Source organism: Belonocnema kinseyi, chromosome 1 (assembly GCF_010883055.1).
Source record: "Belonocnema kinseyi isolate 2016_QV_RU_SX_M_011 chromosome 1, B_treatae_v1, whole genome shotgun sequence".
In the NCBI taxonomy this organism is placed as follows: Eukaryota; Metazoa; Arthropoda; class Insecta; order Hymenoptera; family Cynipidae; genus Belonocnema; species Belonocnema kinseyi.
The window spans coordinates 160,419,331-160,438,518 of NC_046657.1; the positions used below are offsets into that span (position 1 = coordinate 160,419,331).

A 19,188-nucleotide genomic window follows, 5' to 3' on the forward strand; every position below is an offset into this window, starting at 1 on the left:
CCCCCCCCCCCGCACCTCCTTTCAAGCATACTCGCGATGCGGCGCCAACTGTTGGAAGACTTCAAACCAGTGGTCAGAAATTCAGCTTCGACTGTACACTTACACTAAATCTACCAATACAAGCTAACTCCACCAGATTTATGTGTCACTTCTATTTCTGATAAAGGTTTCTAGAGCCGAAAATGATTTGTGACAATTCGGTTTAGTTAGGGTGACCATCCGTCCGAATTTATCCGGACATGTGTTTGTTGAGTTGTCCTACAGGATTTTCGAGTTTTTCCGGCTTTTTGTCCAGATATTTGAAATAATAAATTTCTATTTTTTAATCTACTTTTAGACATATTTTGTACAAAGTGTTTTCATTCAATGCCACCTTCATTTGTGATATTGATGAGAATGCATCAAGGTTCAAAAATAAAAATATAAGATGTTAAGCCTAGATAAAATTTAATAAAAAAGTTCGTTTGAAAATTCTCTTGTTTATTTAATCCTTTGAATTCTACTATTCCCTACTTTGTCTTGTTTTTTAACTAATGCGTCCTACTTTGTAATCTTTTTTCAAAATTTTCTCTCTGATTTGTCCTCTTTTTAAAAGAAATTTTTGTCCTAATTTTTCACAGCCCTTTGTCCTACTTTTCGAAAATCAATTATGGTCACTCCAGATTCAGTATAACAGAAGACTTTTAATCATAAAGCGTTAATATAACATGCCTTATTAAATTGACAATACTGTGAAAGCTTTCTTGGCACATCTAATAAAGAATCGTTCTGAATGATCAAGAAAACTTATTAAATTATAGATTCCTTAAATTCTTGTTTCGGCCAAGCTACAAAATCCTTTATGGGCTTTTCAATTAATTCATCTTGAATTTTGTATCCAGACACTTTTGTGAACTGCAAAAATCGCATTACAATACTATTACATACGGATCTTCGAACGAAAGCCAACCTTGGGACTGAAACTAAATTTGTGAGAAAAAAAACAGTTCAAGATGAATGGAAGATAAACAGGTAGCAAAGGGGCCTTTTTACTAAAACAGTAGAGTGCTTCGTGTTTGTGCAAAGGCTCGAGAAATATGAATGAGTACACGTGATTACGGCCGAATACAATAAAACATGAACAAAGCGAATAACAAGACGTACTGGAGCTTCAAGGTATCACACATACCGCTTTTACATCTAAAAATGTATAAAAAATTTTCTCCTTATTATAAATTATAAACATTTTACTTACTGTATTAAAATTATAGAATTTGATTCCTCCTACAGAAAGCCTCATATAATAATACGCTATCGCCTGACAGCTCCGACTCTTGCAGTCAGCCACGATGCACTGGGTTATCTCCCCAATGCAATGAAGTATGCGGTTACGTCACCAGTATCGCGCAGTGTTACTCACTATAGGCCTTTCTCAGATGGAGGCCATGATTCAGTTGGGAGTGGTAATACGATCGATGCGATGATACAACCAGGCAATGTCCCTGTACAAATGCAAGAACATCGTTTTAAATTGTTGTAACAACTCAGGATGGACATCCTCACCTGTTGTCAAGGAAGTTCACCGGCGCGAAAAGGATACATGCAGACGTTACTTGAACGTTGGGTCAATATGCGCCCGGATTATGCTCATGAAGCGCCTCAGTATTTAAGAGATCAGATATCTTTTTTACGTAAATTGAGATATGAAACTCTTTATCAAGAACAAGAGCACGATTCTCCAGCGAACATACCACATTATATAATAGAAATTTTTCATTGTATGGGATATTTTGATGTAAAATTAAGTACTCGACCAGAATAGGTTGATTTGGGAAATGAATTAGTAGCGATGGGACCATTATCATTCTTAATTATGCTAATCTTAAGAAAGTGGATAATATTATTATATTCTATTTTAAGTGTGAATTGAAATCTTTTATGTATAGAGTTGAAAGTTTTAATAGTTTGTTCAATTTGACTTTTATGAATAATCAGAACAGTATCGTCTACGTACTTAAAGTGGAACAATAATTTTTGCAAGTCTTTGTTTGAATTCTATAGGATTTTTGTATATAAGATTTAGGTTTAGGGAGAGCAGTGTTTAAATATTGTTAAAAACTTTTGGCATAGCATAGGTTGGAGAAATACTGGTGCCAACAACAGGTCTTAGAGGAAAATCATTTTTGTGTGTTTTTGGAAGACCATACATTCTAGCTCGAAACGGGTGAAAAACGGGTCCACGTGAAGAAAGTCGAGATGGAAAATTTTGTTTCAAATTTTAATTTTTCAAACATACATTTTAATAGAAAATTCAATTGCGCATCTTTTTTTCCTCGTGAAAAAGTTGTAGCTTTTTTAGTTTTCGAAATAAATTGAAAAAACGATTTTTTCACCAAACCAAAATTTAATTTCTATGTTGACTTCAACTCGAGCTCAGTCACTCAGTTTCGGGAATTTCGTCATAAAATTTACAGGGATTATGCTTTGCACTGTTCTAAGAGTAACTGTGAAGGTTAGAAGTTGGAATATTTAATTGAAAAAAGTTAATAATTTTTTTCCGTCACGTCGTAAAAACTCGACATTAACACTGTCCAGCGCTTGGGGAGTCAGGCGAATTTTGAGCTAGAAAGAAGTTCCAGCAACAAAGTTGTTCAGTAAGGAATAAAGAAGTTTTTGGAAAATATTACTTCGATTAATTCAACGGTTTAAAAACTATGATTTTTGTACTTAGATTGCGGTTGGTGCTCGCGCGTAGCCAAGAGCGTCTCCCGCGTCACCGCTCGGATAACCGAATGTGATCGAGAGCTCGTTGAAAATACACAATGACAAACAAGTACTAGAAATAGTGTTTTCTTATCAATATATTATACTTTACACTTTAGGCTTATTGAAAAATGATGATAGAAATCCTTTCAAAACAAATTTAAAATATAGGAAACTGTTATCGTTAAAGCCTACCTTTTGTAGTTCATTCTGCTATGTTGACAAAACGATGTAAGCAAAGCTGTACACCTGAGATCTTGAATGAAATACTACAAATGTACAAAATATAACCAAAGTGGTCATTTCTGCTTCGATCTGTGAATAGTGCGCACTTAAAGAGTTCTTCCAAGACTTAAGCATAATAATCTTTGGGGTTTCCCGTTTTTGTGTCAAGCATTTTAATTTCTTTTTGGTTTTCGTCGAAACATCTATCGAATATATCGAAATGATCAAGTCAGCGAAAAATCCGGAATCTATCATGATTGACGATTTGGAGAAAATGAAAGATTTTCATATCGCGTTCGAAAAAGTAGGAAAGCTGGCCCCGAAAGGTTTTCTAATACGAAACACGGTAAAAATAGTGAACAGTTCGAACACGTCAGTTGAAGTTTACGAAAAGTATGACGGTACTCCGAAAAAGTTTCAACTTCAAATTACCTGTCAATTTGATAAACTAGTAAACTAGCACTCGAAGTTAAACAATCATAGTTTTTAAACCGTTGAATTAATCGAAGTACTATTTTCCAAAAAACTTTTTGATTCTATAATGAACAACTTTATCGCTGGAACTTCTTTCTAGCTCAAAATTCGCTGGACTCCCCAAGCGCTGGAAAGTTTATTACGAAACTCCCAAAATTGAGTGACTGAGCACAAGTTGAAGTCAAAATAGAAATTAAATTTTGGCTTAGCAAAAAAATAGTTTTTTCTATTTATTTCGAAAACTAAAAAAGCTACAACTATTTTTACGAGGGAAAAAAGATGCGCAATAAAATTTCCTATAAAAATGTACGTTTGAAAAATTAAAATTCGAAACAAAATTTTCAATCTCCACTTCACAAAATTCCATCTTTCACAATTTCAAAGATGTGATGATATCCATAGGTTGAAAAACATTGAGCTAAATTTATCACCTAACCTTAGAATATCGTAAACATGGTCAGGAATCTGAATATTCGTACAATTAATAATCCAGGGATCGAAAATCTCGTAATCATGCAAGTATAATTGCTTATGATTATTAATCTGTGAATCTAAAATGTTAGTGTTTTCTTTTAATAGAATGGCTATGAAAACATAAATTTTAAATGTGTTTTGTTGAGTTAGTAATATTACAATAAGAAATATCATCTAAACGAGAATTAATAAGAAAATCATTCCAGGCCTTTTATCTCTGATGTCTTGGTTGATGGTAATCCAGGTCTTGATGCAGTTAAAGATCCCAGAGTTATATTTGTGTTTTAGTTGGTTCAAGAAATACATGTTTAAACACAGTCCATGTGCCATTATATAGGAAAATCTTTAACATAGGAGTAAACTAATGCAGGTATGAATAAATTATGGAGTTATATTAACTTAATCAGATGAGTTCATTCAACATTTGTAATAAGTCAGTTTTTTTTAAACCATCCCGTTTATAATGTAGTAAAGGGAACTAAAGGAAAGTTTCCGATTTATTAAAATTAACTATTTCTCAGATTTATGCTGCGAAAAAAATGAAATGTTAATAATAAGTTTAATAATAAACAAATTGTAGGCAAGGATTCAATAATAAGTATAATAATTACCATAGTTTCAATTGTCATACGAGATTCTTAGTTGTAATGTTTTAATTTTTTCTGAATTGAAAGAGGCCCTTTTTTGCTTTTATCATTTTTATTCAGTTGGAAGGAATTCATTGTGAGTTATAACCAATTCATAAAAGTGTTATGTGTTAACATTATTTATAAGTTTTATTTAAGAAGAATATATTAATGAAAATGTGTAATACTTCATTGAAAAATCAAATTGTTTTTTATAAAAATAACTATTTTAATTATTAATTTAAGTTTTCTTTATAAGGAATCAAGTTATAGTTGCTGAATAAGGAAGAAAAATACTAACAATGTAAGATAAAAATGGGCACAACTTTACAGTTTATTCCATATATTTTCTGTCTGTTTATAAGCTAGATAGCTCTTCGAACAAATCTCGGTTAAACATTGCGTTTACTATAATCGAAAAAAATACTGCTTCAGTAAAAAAAATTAAATATACATACACCTTGATCATCTTTTCTGTTTTATATTATTTTGAATGAAGAATTGTTATTAATTTACATGGAAAACGGCGTCTAACGATTTCTGAGTGTCGTTCATGTGTCGTTTTTCGTATATTAGCTTATCCAATGACAGCAATATTGGTAGAGTTTAAAAGGCTGTCATTTACGTGAGGAACGCCAATAATTAGAAACTAAAAACTTCCCGGTTTATTTTTCTTTAAACCCTTTTTTTTTATCATCCTAAGTGCACTTGTTGCGTTAAACATTCTTTAAGAAACCGAACTAAATTGTTTTATCAGTAATGTTTTCATAAGCGGTTACATTAGTGTGGCTGACATTGTTGTAAAAAATGCTTGGGTTAAATAAAACTTAAAAATTTACACATTCTGGAAAATTCGAGACTATTGTCGTTAGATCTTAATTTTTTATTAATCACCAATATTCCCAATTACTTGGTTCGAAAATGCACACAAATTAACTGACATAGTATTAGGGGAAACATTGACATTCCATCTACCGAACTTTTCTACAACTCTTTGCATGTTTTAGAGACAAAGTCTTCTTGCTTTATTAAAATAAATACTACAAAAACATCTATAAACCCCAGTGGGCTTAGCAGTTTCTGGGGCTATTTCAGACCTGGGCATGGACAAACTGGAAAATTAAATCTTTACGAAACGAGATTACACATATAGATATTTTGTTTTAGAGATATATCGAGGATATTTTTAAACGTGTAATAAAAGAAAATATTGACAATCTTTTACAGACTTGCAATTCGTATAACAGAAAATTAAGTTTATAATACAGAAAGAAATTAATAATAGACTCACTTTTTGGCCTTTACTGTTATTTTTAATGTCATCCTGTTAACCACTGATTTTCACTTTGCCCTAGTATGTCTTTGGAAGATAAGGAATATAATCTTTGATTAATTGAAAATCCATATATTAATTTCATTAAATGAATGGATGCCCGGAACAAGGGCCTATGTCACGATTTTGTCAAAACCCAGTTTTTCGTGGAATAAGGGCCAATGTCATGTGGACTAAGAGTTCCCATTGTTTTCAGTTGTAAAGAATGCCAACAGAGGTCAGGAAAATCGAATTATTTGCTGATAATTAATTAGTGGTCATTTGCATTATCCCAGTTTTTCAATGCTCCTGCACAATTTGGAAATCGTGACATGGGCCCTTGTTCCGGGCACCCATTCAAATATCATAGTTTTCTCATTACAAAATATTTTTTTCTTATAAAGTCCACATATTTTAGAAGATTTAAATTGACAATAATTACTAAGCGTATACAATTAATTTTCAATATAATTTGAATTTATTGTAACTTATTGATTTAACTTCGAATAATCAAAAGTATTATATTTGAGTTTGAAGTTTTAAAAAGAATTGACTTTTTACCGTCCTCCTTTTAAAGCATTATGATACGCTTGATCGTATGCCTCGTTGTACGTTGTATGGATTGATCGAATGGATGCTCGAGCGTTTGTTTGCTCTAATGTTTGAAAGAATGCATCTCTGCTTGCTTCGCGGTGTGCTTGTTTAAATTTTTCTTCGATCTGTTGTACGAGTGGACTAGGGTTTGCTTGATGGTTTGCTTGATGGATTCCTCTGCGTGCAGCAGCAGCTTGATCAATCACACTAACCAATGACAAACGACAGCCAACACCCAAACGCTTAAGTTCAATAGGACTCAGTTCTACAAACTTGTTAGTTTGCGTGTCATACACATGCTCAGTTTCGCCAAACAAATTAGATACTGGACTAATAATATCTCCCTGCTTCCATCCAATGACAACATGAGTCCCCCGAAATACTATAACTGTAGAGTTAATGAATTCAACCATTTCCTCATTAACGATTCTTCGCACACAACGACCCAGACTTGGACTGTATTTAAATTGAGCTGCTCTTATATCAGGAAAGACGTCATCATCGGAGTCGGGAAATAATCGCTTCAAATTCTCTGATATAGATTCTGTAAAAAGAAGCAGAAATAAGCTTTTTTAAATCCTTAAGAAAAATTTAATTTTTTCGAATGATTTAACTTTTTAAAATAAACTAACACCGATTCTGCTATGTGTAACAACAGAAATGTTACAATGCTTATAAACTTCTCTATTTTCAGACAATGTTTAGCCTGTACATTTTCAAATTTACCGCCATATATAGCGCCTACTGCATTTGGCGTCTGCATAGACACTCAGTAATTTTCAGTTTCGCACCTGAAACGCGAATGCTCCTTGTACTCACGTCGCGTCGTCTTTTCGAAGTTCGCAAATAAATCGAGACTCGCAATTAAAATTAACCTTATTTCAGTAATTCGTTCAAAAACCCTTCTTAGTGCGACGTTTTTAGCCGGATCCCGACCGGCTTTCCCGACCAGCGCCCGGCTGAAACCGGGGCTATCCGGCTGGGATCCAGTCGGATTATTTATTAAATTCTTACACGGAACGTTTCATGTATATTTAAATAAATTATATTGAATGTAAAGGTCAAATATAGCTGAAGTTTGGTTAAAGTATAACTAAAATATATCTTTAAAGAATATCATAAGTATCTTAAGTATGTTTAAAGTATAGAAAATGTATTCCCAAAGTATATAGATATAAGTATAAAAAACAATCATAAATACATATTTTTGTCACAAAATGAGTAGAATTGCGAACTTTTCATATTGTCAGACGAGCTGTCATTCATGATGCATTATTTTATCCCGTTGCTGGAATACCTTGTAAAGTAAATAAGTGCCATTCTATGCCCGACGCTTCAACCACAATTTGGTATAGATGAATGTCATAGCTTTTTCTTTATCCATACAAAGGAGTAGATAAAGTATATCCCATACTTTAACAATACTTCAGCTATAATTTAGCTATACTTTAGATAATCTACTTCAATAAATTTGAAGTATGGGGTGGTCTCATTTGTTATATATTATTTATACTTTGGAAATTAAACAATTGGTCACTCCCATACTTATTATTTTTTACCCGGTTGTCTGAGTCGAAGCAATTATTAATCCATTTGTATTTTTATATTGTTATGTAATCTATAATAAAAAAAATATGTTTGTCAGTCATTCATAAGGAGGAAGTAAAGCTTCCATCAAATGAGCAAAATAGAACTGCAAATACAAACAATGTGGAAAGAGCGGAGATCGAATTCACAGCTTGTTATCTATATGTACACTATTAGAAATGTTCGGAAATTTAGAAAGTTTTAACGTTACAAAAGGAATGGAAAATTCTGTGAATTATTTGATACTTTCACATACATATATTTCAAATTTTTAAAAATTTGTAATTCAATTTTCCTGAACTTATCATAATTTTACAAACTATGTATAACCGCATAAAACTTCCGAACATATTTGGTATAATTTAGACTGAGATTTTTAAAGTGTGAAATGTTCCTAACAGCGAATTGTGAACGCGATCAATTTTTAACGAATTATATAGTCGAATTGCCCATTTGCGGTCACGTTTTTGGCTTATTAGAACAGTGCAACTGGGATGCAAAGGGTTTTTTTTAATTTAACAATTTCGAATCAGAAAGAAATAAATACTCCCAGTTCAAAATATGCAAATGGAAATTAACGCAGGAATTCATATAAAATTCAAATGCTATTTTGAAAAAAGCACATAACCTATAAAGTCACATCTCGTATATTGCGTATAGAATTCTACGTGCTTCGGTAAGTAAACAATTTCAGCTAGGCTGCAATCGAGTTTCTATCTAAAATTTTACTTAAAATTATAGATGTTATATTATGTTATTGAATATTTACCAACAGAATTAGGAAAAATTGCTGAAGCCCATAATAGAATACCGACAGCGATGATCATTTTCTGTTATAGATGATACTGATTTACGTAGTAATTCGTTCTTAACTCAAGTAATAAAGATTCTTCAAGATGTTTCCAAGTCTAATTATATTCTAGTCATTATCTCACTCGACCTTACAGATAGAAGCCTCGTTAGAGATAACGTTGAATTTAGAAAAACCTTTTCTTTAATATATAGTTTCATAGAATGGCTTGATATTCTCCTTCTTAAATGACGGCATGTACCAAAGTATATCAACATGTACTCACAGTTTAAACAAAGATCCAAGAAGAACAAATTTATATGGCTTAAGCGTTATCTATAAATACGTGGCAAATGTCTGAATCAGTGTTAGGTAAGTTACTTTTTTTAATATACAGTTTCGTTACTTAGAGATCATTGGTTACTAGTTACAGCTATTTTAGTTTGACCGGTAACTTGTTACAGTTACTAGATGAAGTAACTTCAAGTTACATAAAAATTTCCTTTTTGCGCTTTTTTAGTCATACAGGGTGGACATGCTGGGGGTTACCAAAAAGTATTTAACCCGGCAAACACACCCATAAGAATAGCATTGGCGTGCAAGACGACTTGCGTACTCTTTGGTGAGCCCCAGTGTGTCAACCTTTATAAATTAAAAAAAAAACTCATAAAAACTTAATTAAAAAAGAATTAGACATTAGTTAAAGTAAAAAAAATAGTAGTGATCCCTAATAGCACAGAACGTTCCGGGAACCTGCCTGGAACGTTCTGAGGGAACCTTCAGAACGTTTCAGTCGAACGTTCCCTGAGCGTATAAAATTAACAACAATTATCTGTCTAATGCGGTTTATTTAATAAAATGCAATTGTTGTCAAAAACACTATATAGGTGAAACTGGTAGGAGATTGAAAAGTAGAATTTATGAACATAAAAGAGATTGTAGAATTGGCAATTTGAACACAGGTTTGTCACAACATTCGTGGAAATTTAATCATGCTTTTCATTTTGCTAATATTAATCTCTTGGCTAGAGAAAATAATACTTTTAAAAGACGTATCCTTGAATCAATTTTTATTAATGAATATATCAACACTTCAATAAATTTAAAAACTGGAATATCGAATATAAACCAAATTGATCTGAACATTATGCATTAAACCTCATTGTTTTTAAAATTCTTTTTACTTAAATCAACTATAATTTATTCAATCTTATATTCTCAAGCTTTAGCGCGTCTTCTCATCAGAGGTTTCTTAATAGTTGTCACCTATACAATTACGACTTTTCATAACGGTCAGTCTTGCATCGTCCGTCTGTAAACATTGTTTCAATTATGTGACATTTTCATAAATTATTGGAGCCTCTCCTATATCTTTGTGGCTTCAATCAATACAAATTTTCATTCTTTTTAAACATTTTTGTAAATGACGCTGTTTGTTTTTTATAAAATATCACATTGCTTTTTGACTCAGGTATGTTTCAATATAAATTTTTTATTTTGTTCAAACCAATATCTTTTTTACGACACTAATTATTACAACTTTTATGCTCATAATTTTTTTTAAATAGAATTATAGATATATATCGACTCTTGAGAAAGATCCGCAGTGTTGGTCGAAACGTTGAGGATTTTAAAAAAATATGTTTTTTACATTTTATTTCGGATGCTTTTATTTTGACTTCATCATTGGCCGTAAGACCGAATATATTGCTGAATTTAGCTGAAAAATACTTATTGAAGTTTAAAGCCAAGTCCCCCCTACAAACATTAACATTTTTAAGTTTCGGTTAATATTCTAGGACTTCAGAAAATATTAAAATATATAGACTATCCTTTCCTTTCTATAAGTAATAACTATTCAGTTACTAAATAGAAGTAAAATGTATTTAATAATTGACGAATAAAGATACGGGTGAAGCAAAAAGATTTGACGGCACTAAACAATTGACTTCGAACTTCGAGGCCGGAGATCCCCGATGCAATATTTGATCCTGCCCATGCTCAATGCGTGCATGTTGTCGCGTGCCGGTTTTCTCGGGTATTTACTATTAACCGATTATTACAGGAAGATTATTATGCTAAAAATGTCATTTTTCTCATAGTGTTCTTGGGTGTTCCAAGTGTTCGTTATCTGTTAATCTGCCAAAATTTCATAAGTAACCTCTGCATTTTTCACGTATGCCTGAAGCTTTCTTTTAAAAGAAGGTGAGGTTATGTGACATTTGTTCTATTTCTCTTTAAAATTTTTAAAAGCATGTTAGCAGTTTGTTTGCATAATTTTTTAGAAGTGTTTTGTGAATAATAGTCATTAATTTCTTAACTTTTCCCGAAATGGATAATCGATAAAAAAATATTTATTTCGACGAGATGTACAACTTTTGCGAACTATATTTTTGCCCAAAAGCAGTATTTTGTCGCATTGAAAAAACAAACTAATTGGTGAAAAATGTCTGAATAAATAATGACTTACTTTATATTAATCTGCACGAAAAGTCCTTCAAATGCATTCAATTAGGGTCTAAAAGTAACACCTAGGCTAAGTATTAAGTCAATATTATTGGATGACCTCCTCGGAAGTATAACCTTTATTTCTTAATATAAAAGTTATGAAAAATTATTTGAATCAGTATTTGAATATAAAGTTGATGAATAAACTTGTTTCCACTTTACGTATTACATAATTGAATCTTCCATATCAACCATATGAATTGCTAAATTATCAACAAAATGGGAAAAATTGTGCAGAAAATTTTCCAAGTCAGTTCAATCATGAATCATCCTCGTTCATTCCTAAAAAAATACAGGTCAGTCAATTCATTACAATTACAAGCAGTTTATTCTTCCACAAGAAAATTTTTCAAACAAGTATTGCTAAAAATTCGCATTTTCATTAAATAATGAAGTGTTATTAAAATTACTGACCGTCATTCCTTTCAGGTAATAACTGCAGCTACTGAGCCAAAAGGTGTGTATTGACATGTGTGAGGATTTATTGACATACTTTCAAAACTACACAAATGGCAAAGAAGTCCTTACAGCGTACAAAGTTAATAATCACACGCTAACCTAAAAAGCGCGCCGTTCTTTAGTTCACGTGTTGATTCCGCGATAAAAAGACGTAATATTCAAAGATATTAAACCTGAAGAAACAGTTTATTTTTGGGAGTATGTACAATTTGAAAAATACGGTCAATTAATGATTTTAAATTTTGTAAAACGTAAATTTTTTGAAATTGAAACCCAAAATGCTGTTAAGCAAACAAGTGTTCTTTTAACCGCTACTCTTTAAAACAACTCTTAAGCTAAAATTTTTATTGATTTTTACAGTATTCCGATTAAACTTTAGAAACATCTTTCATCGGAAATAGAAAATTATTTTGCAGGTGAATCTGCTGCTACATATTTCATACCGTTCTGTATGGAAAATGGATTGCGAATACCAAACAATGAAAAATTAATCGAGCACTTTCATTACGTAAAGCGTTTGTTGCAAGAGAAGAAGATTCTCATTAACACTAAGCCAAAGAAACACAATAGAGAACATAGATCCCTTTAAACTATTTTGGTAATAAAAATTCTGTTTTTCTCATTGATTAATGCTTCCATTGATGTAAAATAGTGCTATTACAAATCACTTAGTTAAAAATGTGATGTTTTTACCTTTAGACGTACAGAAGGAAAAATGGAAGTTTCTTCAAAATCATTCTGATCCCTTCTCAGAAGTTGAAAAGGCCTTTAAAAGTACCAGCCGACGATGCAGCTCTCATTCGACTGCTGACAGGGTTATCTCGTAGTACGCAATTTGTTATGCTTATTATTAGAAAAAAACTGTGGAAGACAAATTACTATTCTTTGTATCGGTCTGATTATTACTCTTATTTGATTGATTTTCACAAATTATTATGCTTATAATTATTAGAAAAAAAACGGTAGAAGATAAATTACTTTTCTTTGTATAGGTCTGATTATTTTTCGCATTTGATTGTTTATTGATTTATACAGCAGTATTGTGCATTTTTTAGATTTAAAGCAGCAAGATATTCTTCTATTTTATTTATTACATTAAATTTGCCCAACCGAGAAAAACAAGAGAAAAAAAGGGGAACCTAATGTAATTTCCAATGAACTAAAATTGACAAATAAAGAAAAGAGAAGTGCTTGTCTCCTGCATGTGGCAGTGAGTTTTCGATATTAACTTTCGTTCATTACCAAAAAAAAAATAAAACGGGTATAGAATTTGTTGCAAATTTTGAAATTTATTCTTTCTTTTTTCAGGACGCGACTGAGTTGGATAGAACTATAAACAAACTACGAGATTCATTGAGAGCCAAACACTGTAAACTTCAACCCCTGACGATTATCATTGGTTCGCTCCTGGAAGTTAAGGCTTACTATGTGGCTTTTGATGATAGTAAATACTCTACAAGTTCAATGTTTAGTACTGTTGATATGAATTTAAAAGTATTTCACGTTTTTGACTGCGAGTACCTGTCAGATTCGTATAACATGTGGAAGTTTATGCAGCATGCTTTGTATAAAATTGAATGTCCTGGGGAAAAATTGGCATGCAAAATAGAATCCTTGAGGGTGCGGTCGAAGCAATTGTACAATAAATAGACCATTATTCTTGCAAAAAATGGTAGTTAGTCTGCTGCAATTGTCTTCTAGTTATTTTTGCCTAAAGCAATTGTTTTTCTGTTTCATTGAACACTTGTGATCGTAGAGTATTTAATAATAGAATTTTATTTTCTAAAGTAGTTGACGAATTTAACTTTCTTCGAAACGAAGGCATTGCAATTTCGACCACAACAGGAGATAAAAAAGTTTATTTTCTTTTGACCTTAATTCGCACTGATAACTTAGGTCAACATTGAATGGTCGGTTTGAACGAAAGCTTCCGTTCAAACTACTTCTGCAGATTTTACCTGACTCGCTTTGAAGATATCAATTATGTTTTTGAAGAATGCGATTGCGAGCTTCCGCACACTAGAATATTACAATCTACATCTAACTGCTGGTAAATCAAAAGAGTCTAGTAGTGAGGAAGAATGCGTCTTTCATCACGGAGAAAAATAGAAAGTCTGTTTGTTCATATAGATGTGCAGGCAGATCATACTGCAGGGTCGACTATCGGACAGCTCTTGAATATGGTGAAAGCGGCTATCTCTAGAAAATAAAAAGAAGACGTCCAAATCGACAATCTGAGAAAGACATCTCGATTGTCTCAGACCTTCTTCTCGGTCATCTTAAATTTGCTGACCAGATCATTGTGAATGTTCATTTGGAAATCGCAGATGGTCGATTTGATTTTCTCAGACATTCGAGTGGGTCGTATTTGATGATCGATTCGATTATCTCAGAATTTTGACGTAGTCATTTCGTATGGGCGATTCGATCATTTTAAAAGGGTCGACTTGATTATTTTGAAGTGTCAATATAGATATTAAAGAAAAGAAAATTCAGTTATCGCAAAGGGTCGATTCGAAAATCTGAGATGGTGGAAAGGACTATTTATGATAGACAAATACATATTTTTAAATTATTTTTAAAAAAATGTTTGATCCTCTATATCTAAACTGTGGCATGATGTGTTACTAAATAAATAGTGGGATGTCCTTCATCGATTGATTTAGAGTAGGCATTCTGATAGTAATCTTAAATCTAAAAATTACTAATGCGTATAAAAATCATTAAAAATGTAATTAATTAGAAATAATTATTTATGAATTTAATTTTAAAGCTTTTTCTTCGAATTAGTAGTTTTTTCACTGATGATTGGTAAAGATTAAAATCTATTTATCATAATTATTAATAAAAGTACATTCATACTCACTATTTTTAAGAAGATTGTGAAAAATATGCCAATGAGCAATCAGAGCTTTCAATGACGAGTTACAAAAAACTGTGCATAAATGACAACGCATTTTAATAATTTAATTAAATTTATTTAATCTTAATCACAAAAAGCTTCAGTTCAATCTTAAGCTACAAACTAATTCTAAATCACGATTTGGTTAAATATTGCAAATACAGTTATTCAAATTAAAACAGTCTCTTGCCAGCTGATTTCCTTGTTTTTGATCCGTCCCATAAATATTCCCTAGAAAAAAGTCAATAATAAATTAGCATAAAAATCTTTAAATCATTTTTCTTATTTAAATAAAATTAAAGTTTTTAAAGTATAAAGTAAAATATATTTTGGAAAAAGTGGATTTCTAAAGTTAAGCGATCAACAAAGAAGAAGAATTTTCTACCCTAAAAGACAAATTTTCTACAAAATAGTTGTACTTTGAAAGAAAAAGTTCAATTTTTAACTAAGGAAATTCACAGGAAGAAACAAAATGTAATCTTTACAGCGATTATCAACTTGATAATGTATTTAAAAATTACCGGCACAAGTTGAATTTTCAGATAAAAAATGCATTTTTAATATTACTTTGAAGAAGACAAACAATTTTCAATCAAAAAGATGAACTTTAGTCCAAAGGGATGAAATATTCTATGAAAAGACACAAATTTTCAACGTATTGAATAGACAGGATAAAGTTTTAACCAAACACGAAATGGTAAAATTTTTGATTAAAAAAAGAATTATTTTAACAATAAAAATAGATTTGCAACAAATTTTTTGAATATTTAACCATAAAAATGAATTATCTGCCAGAAGATTAATGTTCTACTAAAAGAAGACGAATTTTGAAAAAAATAAATAATCTTTTAGAAATTTATTTAATTTTAAAAATAAAAAGACAAAAACTATCTACAAAAAAGTTGAATTTGTTACACAGAAAATATGATTGCACAACTAAAAACTTTACTTTTCAAACCAAAAAGATTAATAATATACAAAACAGTAGAATTTTCACCATAAAGATTAACTAAAAATAAAGCGCCTAAATTCTCAATAAAAATGTTTAACTTTCAAGTAAAAAATATCCATTTTTTAGCAAAAAATAAAATAGTGTAATTGTCAGTTTAAGAGATTAATCTTCAATAAAACATGAAACGAATTTTAATCAAAATAGTTACATTTTCAACCATAGAGATGAAGCTTCAAGAAAAAAAAGGATTTTTAACAAGGTTCTCAATCCAAGAGTAAAAATACCAACAAACAAGGACCATTTTCTACCCAGAATAGAACTTTTTAACCAAATGATTTAATTTTATACCATATAGTTGAGTTTAAACTAAAAATTTCAATTTCCTATCAAGAAAATTAATGTTCTATACAAAAATACGATTTTTCCAACTTATCCAATATATGTGATAAATTATTAACCAAATATGGAATAGTTCTATTTTTCGATAAACCAAATTTTAACAATAAAAACAAATTATCAATATCTTTTAAGGAGGCGATTTTAATGCTCGTATCGGCAACCTAAATGATCTGGAAGGGTTATTCCTCCCTGAAAATTCTGCAGCATTGTATAAGTGAAAATCATTGGACTCTGAAGTCAACGGAAGGGGGGAGGTTCATGTTCAAATTCTTGAGATTGGTGAGCTAATGATATTAAATGGAATATTGCCTAAAGATTTTCCAGGAAATTATACTTTTCTTGGATTTGTGGGTATGAGTCTTAACGATCTCGTTGCGTGTCATATTGGCGCAATAGACCTTATTTCTAATTTTGAAGTACTTCAATTGTCTACGACATCCGACCATCTTCCGGTTCGCGTTAATATTTCGTATTTCATATAGATCCACACAAGTATAAATAGAGACTCATTTTTATTGTACAATAAAATAATTTGGAATGAAAACCGCAAATGTGACTATATACATAAAATGTCCATTTATGAGAAATCTGCATTCTCTAATAGCGAAAGAAATACTCTAAATACTCATTTAATATTTATATATTAATATTTATATCTAGAAATCAAAAGATCTTTTCTGGATTTACGTAGGTCCAAGAAGAGGCTTAGACAATGATTATAAAGTCATAATAGTAACAATGGCAAAATTTTTAGTTCGAAGTAATATCTAGTCAGTTCAATTACAAATCAGCAGCGTAGTCGTTTCATAGTTAAAATAATCGCTAAAATGTATTTAACGTGAATAATTATTTTCTTGACTCAATAAGAGAAATAAATTATGTAAAAAAGTGTAAAAAACGGCTCATTCATGAATTCTCAGTAAAATCTACTGAAGATTACTCGTAAAAAATGAAGAGGCTTTCATTATGATTTGATCACAAAAGTAATAATAAGTGACTATAAAAGAACAGGTTTTACTGTGAAGTGACTGTACAATGGTTCTTTTTATATGACTGTTTTATGAAGACAAATATCGATACATTTATATTAATAAACATATGAATGGAGATTTTGCTCTTTTAGTTTATTATTAATATAAATTGACATAAATTTGGTGAAAGTATGTGTATTTTGAGGCTATGACTCTGACACTTCTCAGCAGCTTTACTCCCAAAGTAAACAAAATTGTTCAACAAAAACTCAGGACACGGAAAGAAACATAGAAAATAGTGTCTTGAAACCAACCTTATTCGTAGGAAATGAAAAAAGTTTATTTTATAAATAAACTTTATAATTAAAAAAATACTAACCTAAAAATAATGCATAAACGAAAAATTTCTATTTAGCCAAATAAATTTGTTTTGTACTATCCCTTAAAATAAGAGTTCGGGGACGTCCGTTAAACTGTTTAATAGCATCTTCGAAATCAGTTTTTGGAAATTTGTACTTTTGTGAGTAAAAACACGTGGGAACTGAAACCCATTTGTCATATACGCCGAAGTATCACAAGCCCTTAATTATGCTTCAATAATTTATGATTTCTTTGGAATCAATCATTAAAAATTATAATTTATTGTGAGGTTCATAATGAATAATTAGAATTATCATAGTTATTTACAATTATAATTTTAATTTTTATAATTAATTTCATGAGTGACGATAAATTATTATTTTCAATGATTTGTCGCTATTAACTCATAAATCATTCGTTAATAATTAATTTATAAAATGACTTTTTCATCAATTGAAATTAAAAATAAACAAATATTCAATTTTCCGAAAAATAATCGTTCATGAAGTATTGGACTAATACAAATCTGATTCATAGCCATTCAATTTCTTTTAGATTTGATCTGAAAAAAGTACATAATCAAAAGAAACACTCTCAGAACCTGCTGGGATTGCAGGTTGGTAATAAAATTTATTCAGGTCAGCCATTAATTTATTTAACCTGTAAAAAAAAACACATAAATGTTGAGCTTAATGTCGTCAATTTAACTTTCAGTTAATTTTCATAGTTCAATTTTTCATTGCGATAATAATAAATAAAGTGTATAATCCAAACACCATTTATAGTCCGCAAAATGTTAATTTCACATTCCACGAACGCCCGTTAGGACGTTCAAGCCGCTCACGTTGTGAGCGCGTGAGGCCCAAGTATTCAACACATGTCGACTATCTAGCATTCAAAACTAAATGCATCGATAATAAGAACATGTAGGGTCAGTGATTGAAATGTGAATATCACGCTCTTCGTCTATGAATTTGTGCGTGTTTTCCCCACATGTATTTAGAGCTTTTATCACCTGAATTCACACTTTGTGCATTTGATTCAGTTAAAATATCAAACATGTGATTAGTCCCGCGTACTGAATGCAGGTAATTTCTCTCCGTGTGGAATGCAGAATTCACGTGTTTAGAGCGTAGACTTTGTTTTCATTGATTGAAGCTATATATAACTGTTTTACTCATTGTACCTAACTGGTAGCTAATGGACAACTCATTTTACCAACAACACGGAACGCAACGTTCCACCAGTGGCGCTCAACTTTTTCGGAATATCTACCGTTACCAACAACATGGCCTCTCTATCTATAAACGCAGGGCCATCAACTCCGTCTCGCCCGGTTTCCAGTGTGCACTGTCGGTAATGGCAGGGAAACCTTCTCCAAAAATCTCAGGGGTGGATTTACTGAGTCGCATTCGCGCTTTCCGCTCACCTATGCCGGAATTTTTCGGACAAAGATCACGAGGATCCCAAGAAATTTTAGCCGACTGCGAAAATTACTTCACGCAGTCGCATATTGAGCAAAGCCAGTGACTCGGCTTCTCATGGGCAAATTCACGAGAAATTCCTGAGCAGATTCAACAGCGTCACAAAAGTTATGAGTGTGCACACTACCCTCTATACACGGAATCAATCGGAGAAGAAAAGCATTGCAGTTTTCCTGCAGGAGCAGTATTTTGTGGCTCAGCGACTCTGCCTAATAATAATGGACGAGCAACTCACGATTTTATTATTAGAGTACATGAAGCCGTCGATTCGGCGATTGGTGCGAGCTCGGAATGACACAAGCTTGCTGCTCTTCTGGAATATGCCACCC

At 31.5% G+C, this 19,188-nt stretch overlaps 1 protein-coding gene and 1 long non-coding RNA gene across 2 annotated transcripts; one reads left to right on the top strand and one right to left on the bottom strand.

The window, feature by feature from the left end:
• Window positions 1–5,851: 5,851 nt before the first annotated feature.
• On the bottom strand, window positions 5,852–8,887 carry LOC117173601. The gene is made up of 2 exons (XM_033362243.1): window positions 8,804–8,887; window positions 5,852–6,991 (listed from the first exon to the last, which is right to left on the bottom strand). The coding sequence occupies exons 1-2, from the start codon at window positions 8,859–8,861 to the stop codon at window positions 6,411–6,413; spliced, it is 639 nt and encodes a 212-aa protein (XP_033218134.1). The 5' UTR covers window positions 8,862–8,887; the 3' UTR covers window positions 5,852–6,410.
• A 2,891-nt stretch (window positions 8,888–11,778) lies between these two features.
• LOC117174042 lies at window positions 11,779–13,348 on the top strand. Its single transcript, XR_004467246.1, has 5 exons — window positions 11,779–11,789; window positions 12,152–12,389; window positions 12,491–12,617; window positions 12,847–13,001; window positions 13,100–13,348. It is a non-coding gene; the product is annotated as an uncharacterized LOC117174042 (long non-coding RNA).
• The last annotated feature ends 5,840 nt before the right edge of the window (window positions 13,349–19,188 follow it).